The sequence below is a fragment of the Zophobas morio genome, unplaced genomic scaffold (assembly GCF_036711695.1).
Source record: "Zophobas morio isolate AGI-343-1 ecotype UQ-CSIRO unplaced genomic scaffold, CSIRO_AGI_Zmor_V1 ptg000008l, whole genome shotgun sequence".
Lineage (NCBI taxonomy): Eukaryota > Metazoa > Arthropoda > Insecta > Coleoptera > Tenebrionidae > Zophobas > Zophobas morio.
This window is the reverse complement of record NW_026972113.1, coordinates 7,201,126-7,208,064: the sequence shown is the minus strand read 5'-3', so window position 1 is coordinate 7,208,064 and position 6,939 is coordinate 7,201,126. Positions and strand designations below refer to the sequence as shown.

At 34.7% G+C, this 6,939-nt stretch overlaps 1 protein-coding gene across 1 annotated transcript; it reads left to right on the top strand.

Moving 5' to 3' along the window:
* LOC135125553 (very long chain fatty acid elongase F-like) lies at nt 1-5,899 on the top strand. Its single transcript, XM_064051215.1, has 8 exons — nt 1-92; nt 138-328; nt 376-507; nt 1,877-2,113; nt 2,929-3,048; nt 3,113-3,325; nt 3,371-3,448; nt 5,873-5,899. The coding sequence occupies exons 1-8, from the start codon at nt 86-88 to the stop codon at nt 5,897-5,899; spliced, it is 1,005 nt and encodes a 334-aa protein (XP_063907285.1). The 5' UTR covers nt 1-85.
* The last annotated feature ends 1,040 nt before the right edge of the window (nt 5,900-6,939 follow it).

Sequence of the window (6,939 nt, the reverse complement as noted above, 5' to 3'; positions counted from 1 at the left end):
CTTATCGACATTTCTGTAACTTAACTTTAAAGGTGTGTTTTACTGTGTAGATAGACACCACGCATCGTCAATTGCTTCCTCTGAAATGAAAGGTTTGCCCTAGAAATATTTTCAGTTATGTTACAAATATATTTCAGATTTTAGAATCGAGAGCTATTACTTGATGGAATCACCCATCCAACCAGCCCTTGTTACGATAGCTTATCTTGCTTTAGTACTCAAAATCGTGCCGTTTTTTATGAGAAAAAAATCGCCCTTCGAGCTGAAAGCTGTAATGGTACTTTACAATTCGAGTCAGATTGTCATTAACACTTATTATGTCTTGATGGTCAGTATAATGTTATCAAAAAAAAAAAAAAAAAGTGTTATTTCTAGGGTCTGCATATCTATACAGCTTCCAATATTTTGTGCGCATACACAGACATTTCAGGTTCCCCAGACCTTCCGTACGCCGTAACAGGACACTATCACTACCTCATGATAAAAATTTTGGACTTCGTGGAGACGGTAAGCTCGAAATAGGTTATATCCCGTTTTCAACTATTTCTTCCAGATTATTTTTGTCTTGCGTAAAAAAAACAACCAAGTCACTTTTTTGCACTTATTTCACCATTCTGGAGTGTTTTGGTTGAGTTGGATTTGTTTCAAGTACTCTCCAGGAGGTCATCCTTACCTGTGTTCCGTTATAAATTCTTTCGTTCATATATTTATGTATTCTTATTATTTGGTGACTTTATGGATCGACGTTAAAGCGATTTGGTGGAAACACTACATGACGATGTTACAAATCGTGAGTTGAAATTTTTGCTGCAACAGTGTGTGTTTTATGGGTTTTTTAGGTTTCCCAATGTTTGATTACTTTGTTGTTTTCCGTGGCTCTATTGAATCCGTATTGTTCTTATCCAAAGTGGGTTTTGGTTGTTAATGTCGCTGTGTTAGCAACCATATTATATTTATTTTTTACTTTTTACAACGTTAGCTATGTAAGCAAAAAAAGAAGTAAGCACCAGGGAAAAATTTAGTAGCTGTGTTAAATAGAAAATAGAATTAAATTAAATAGAAATAGAAACTGCAATTCTTTCATTTTATTTTGATCACAAATCACAAACATAATAAGAATTATACAGGAAAAGTGTTATCCCAAAAACAATATTGGTAACGCTTCAAAGGATATCATAGGAGTTGCACTTAGTGTTAGTTGTAATAGTATTTTAAAAATTCCTCGATTACGCAGAACGTGTAAGTAACGACGCAACTTGTTTGATTTATCAAGTTTAAGAGCAAAACGCTGTAGCTACTACCACTACGATTCCGTAATAGAAAATTCAGCAGTGTTTGTTTACTATAACTTAAGTACGATTTTACACATTTTGTAGCAAGCAGAATTGTAATACAGTTTGTCTGAAATGGCAGGTACGAAAACTATATTGTTTTCTCCAAAAGTACTTCAGCAAGTTTTCCAGGTACTCCACTACAACACTTTTTCCTGATGCAATCACCCATTCAACCTCTCTTTCTTGTGGTTGCATATCTGGGTATTGTCTTGAAAATTGGACCAAACTTCATGAAAAACCGGCAACCCTTAAATTTAAGGGTTGTTATAATAATATATAACCTAATTCAGATTGCTTCCAACGCTGCTCTTGTCATAATGGTTAGTACGAAAGTTTGCTTTCCTATTTACACAAATACTTTCAGGCTTTACCAACTACAAAAACTTTTGACATTATGTGTACCTACACAGATACGTCAAACTTAGTAGAACTGCCTTTTATCGTCATAGGGAACTATCTATATCTACTTCTCAAGTTATTCCATTTTGGGGAAACGGTAAAATTTTTGTTGTTGTGTCGTTGTGTTTCAGTTTTCCTTCTAGATCATCTTCGTCCTCCGCAAAAAAGACAATCAAGTTTCTTTTTTGCACGTGTTTCACCACGTTGGGGTTTTCCTCATTGGTTGGATATGTTGTAAATTTTCTCCTGGAGGTCAAGGGTTTCTCGGCGCTTTAATAAATTGTTCTGTGCACATAATCATGTATAGTTATTACATGATAAGTTTGTGGCTCGATGGAAGAAAGATCTGGTGGAAAAACTACGTCACTGTTATTCAAATCGTAATAAATTTGTATGTATGGTTGGACAATATGTAATGAAGTGTGATTTCAGACCTCGCAGTGTTTGATACTATTGACCTTTGTTTTGCCTCTGCTGAACCCAGATTGTTGTTACCCTAAGTGGATTTTACTGACAAATTCACATTACATGATTATTGTGTTATATTTATTTGCAAAATTTTATATTGTAAATTATGTAAAAAAAAACGAAGAGTAATATATTTTCGAAGTAAACTTATTTTTTTGTGTTGCACAATCAACTGGAAAAGCAATGAATCACTAGAAACAGATAGTGTTCTCTCTGCAGATGCTGGCGTTATCCTTCGTTACAGAGAAGGAATTTGTTGTTTTTGGTAATTTAGTTTGCTAATTTTTAGCGGTATTTTTAATCACATAGTGATAGAGGTCACTTGGTTAATCTATGCAAAATAGTTTGCCTTGGACGAAGTCCATACATAAATCTTTAGGAGAAAACAGTTCACCTTTTTCGTTTGCGTTACGCGCTTTATTTCTCCACGACATGACAGGTATTTAATGTCACAATTTTATACGAATTTTACTCATACCTTTCAGATAAAGGGGTTGCAGAATATTTCCTTACGCAGTCAATTTTTCAACCTCTTGTTTTCGTAGCCATTTATCTAATTGTCGTGACAAAACTAGGACGAAGTTTAATGAAAAATAGGGCACCACTGAAACTGAACTATGTAATGATTCTCTATAACGTATTTCAGATTTCCAGCAACCTTCTTATAATTATTTTGGTTAGTACCGAAATTCTCCAGGTAGACGATAAACTGAAAAACTTCTTTTAGGGTTTCCCACATCTCAACACTATTAGTTTCTTGTGTACCATTACTTCCCCGGATTTTTATATCATTATAACACTACACCATAAATTTGTGTTGCTCAAGCTGATCGATTTTCTGGAAACGGTACGTTTTATTTTAAGCACAGTCGACATTTTCTTTTTAGATTATTTTTATTTTGCGCAAAAAGGACAAGCAAGTTTCTTTTCTGCACGTGTTTCACCACACTGGAGTATTTTTAATGGCTTGGATAAGCTTCAAGTATAGTCCTGGAGGTGCAAACTGTCTGAGTGCTTTTATAAATTGTATTGTTCATACAGTCATGTATTTTTATTATTTACAAAGTACGTGGACTAAGGAGAAATTTCAGTGGTGGAAAAAGTATATCACAGTGCTTCAAGTGGTAAGTGTTAGCGTGTTTTAGCCCATTTTATTTTTTGAGTTTTAGGTTGCCAACTCGATTATACTTTTGAATTATGTTGTACATTTGGTGAACCCGTTCTGTTCTTTTCCGAAGTGGATTTTGGTGACTCATTTGATTTATATGTTTGTGATACTGCATTTATTTGTTATCTTTTACAAAAAAAGTTATGTAGGAAAACAAGCGAAGCTCTCATAAAATATGTACACATAGATTCTTAAATTAGTCCTTAAAAATTTACATTTTTTAGTTCTAATAACTCGGAATTATCTGGATATTAATGGGTTATTGTGTCATGATTATTTAGAGAAAAAGTTTTTTTCTCATAGCGTACAAAAATCTTAAATTTAATTAAAACCCGAAAAATGGTAGAACCTTAATCTGCTCTTATACAGAGATAGTGTCTTCAGTGCAGATGCTGGTCCTATGTCTACATTTCCCAATTGTGTTCTTTCCAAAAATATCTAAGATCATTATTTATTTTTGTTATGAGTGTGTCTTAGGGAGGCAAACCAAAATAAAATATATTATGTATGTCAGTAGTTTCTTATTTATATTTACTTCCACTTCCTTCCAATAAAGATAAAGAAGTAGTAAGACAAAATAACGCTTCAAATTATGTCATCGAAGTTGTTCTTAAAAAAGCTTTCAAATTTTCTAAGATTCTTTTGGATTCTCCCATATTCTCCCGGATTCTCCAGTACTTACCCACATTCTTCCTAATTCACTGCGTTTTATTAGGTTTCTTGCATATTATTTCAGATTTTGTAGGGTTTTCTCGAATTATTTTCGGATTCTTTCGAATTCACTCGGTTTTTTTCAAATTCATCAGGATTTTCTGGCATTCTCTGAGTTTCTTTCTGATTATTCCGCATTCTACCCGATCCTCTCGGAATTTGGTTCGATTCTCGTGTATTCTGTCGTATTCTTTCAAATTCTGGAGGATTTTCACGTTTTCTTTCCGATTCTCTCATATTCGCTTGGATTCTTATGTATTCCTCCAAATTTGGTCGGATTCTCTAGATTTCTTTTGGATTCTTCTTGATTGTTTCCCATCCTGTCGGAATTTGACTGGATTTGCTTGTATTCTTTTGGATACTCTTTGATCGCTGATATTTTATATTCTTTCGGAATCTTTGCTTATTCTTTGGATTTGGTTGGATTCTCTCGAATCATCTTTGAATTCTCCAACATGCTAAAATTTAGTAATTTAGTCTATCGGATTCTCTCGGACTCTTTCGCATTCTTCCAGATTATCTCCCACTCTCTTGGAATCTATCCGGATTCTCTCGTATTTACATGGATTCTTTCACATTCTTCGGGGGTCTCTCCTCGTCTCGCGCAATTTCGTTAGATTCTCTCATATTCTCTCGTATTCTTTTGGGATTCTTCACGTATTCTTTCCGAAACGTTCGGATCTCGAATTTTTGCTTATTCTCGCCAATTTTTTAAGATTTTTCCGGATTCTCTCACATTCTCTTCAATTCTTATGGAATCTTCCCGATACTTTCGTATTTTGTAGGAATTTGACAGGATTCTCTTGTATTCTTTTAGATACTCTCTCTGATCTCAATTTTTTTCGGATTATCTTGTATTCTTCCGGAATTTTTACTTATTCTTTGGATTTTGTTGGATTCTCTCGAATCATTTTTGAATTCGCCAACATGCTGAAATATAGTAATTTAGTTTTTAGATTCTCTCGCATTGTCCCGCATTATGCACCATTTCTTTCGAATTTTTCGGTATTTTCTCCAATTTTCTCGATATTTGCCTAATTCTCTTTCGCATTCTTCCGGATTATCTTCGATTCTCTTGGAATTTAGTCGGATTCTCTAGTATTCACTGGGATTCTTTCAAATTCTTTCGGAGTCTCTCCTCTTCTCTCGAAAGTTGCCCAGATTTTCTCATATTGTCTAGGATTCTTTTGGATTCTCTCATATTGTCCTGGATTCTCCCGTATTTTCTCACATTCTTCCTAATTCTCTGCATTTTATTAGGTTCCTTGCATATTATTTCAGATTTTGTATGGTTTTCTCGAATTGTTTTCGGATTCTTTGGGATTCACTCGGATTTTTTCAAATTCTTCCGGATTTTCTGGCATTCTCTGAGCTTCTTTCTTATTCCGCATTATTCCCGCTACTCTCTTGGATTTGGTTCCATTCTCGTGTATTCTGTCGTTTTCTTTCTGATTTTGCCGGATTTTCACGTTTTCTCCCGGATTCTTTCAGATTTTTCCGGATTCTCTCATACTCGCTTGGACTCTTATGTATTCTTCCAAATTCGGTCGGATTCTCTTGATTTCTTTTGGATTCTTCCTGATTCTTTCCTGGAATTTGACTGTATTTGCTTGTATTTTTTTGCATAGTCTCTGATCTCAATTTTTTTCGGATTATTTTGTATTCTTTCGGAATCTCTGCTTATTCTTTGGATTAGGTTGGATTCTTTCGAATCATCTTTGAATTCTTCAACATGCTCAAGTACAGTAATTTAGTTTTTCGGATTCTCTCGAACTCTTTCGTATTCTTCCAGATTTTCTCCCTTTCTCTTGGAATGTAGCCGGATTATCTCATATTTACATGTATTCTTTCACATTCTTCCAGGGTTTCTCCTCTTCTCGCGCAATTTGGTTGGATTCTCTCATATTCTCTCGTATTCTTTCAGATTTTTCCGGATTCTCTCACATTCTCTTGGATTCTTATGAACTCTTCCCGATACTTTCGTATCCTGTAGCAATTTGACAGGATTCTCTTGTATTCTTTTGGATACTCTCTCTGATCTCGATTTTTTTCGGATTATCTTGTATTCTTCCGGAATCTTTGCTTATTCTTTGGATTTTGTTGGATTCTCTCAAATCATCTTTGAATTCGCCAAGATGCTGAAATCTAGAAATTTAGTTTTTAGATTCTCTCGCATTCTCCCGCATTATCCACGATTTCTTTCGAATTTTTCGGTATTTTCTCCAATTTTCTCGATATTTGCCTAATTCTCTTTCGCATTCTTCCGGATTATCTTCGATTCTCTTCGAATTTAGTCGGATTCTCTAGTATTCACTTGGATTCTTTCAAATTCTTTCGGAGTCTCTCCTCTTCTCTCGAAAATTGCCCAGACTTTCTCAACTTCTCTAGGATTCTTTTGGATTCTCCCAAATTCTCCAGGATTCTCCCGTATTTTCTCACATTCTTCCTAATTCTCTCCGTTTTGCTAGGTTTCTTCCATATTATTTCAGATTTTGTACGGTTTTCTCGAATTTTTTTCGGATTCTTTCGGATTCACTCGGGTTTTTCAAATTCTTCCGGATTTTCTGACATTCTCTGAGTTTCTTTCTGATTATTCCGCATTCTTCCCGATCCTCTCGGAGTTTGCTTCGATTCTCGTATATTCTGTCATATTCTTTCTGATTCTGTCGGATTTTCACGTTTTCTTTCGGATTCTTTCAGATTTTTCCGGAATCTCTGATATTTGCTTGGATTCTTATGTATTCTTCCAAATTCGGTCGGATTCTCTCGATTTCTTTTGGATTCTTCCTGATTCTTTCCTGGAATTTGACTGGATTTGCTTGTATTCTTTTGGATACTCTCTGATCTAAATTTTTTTCG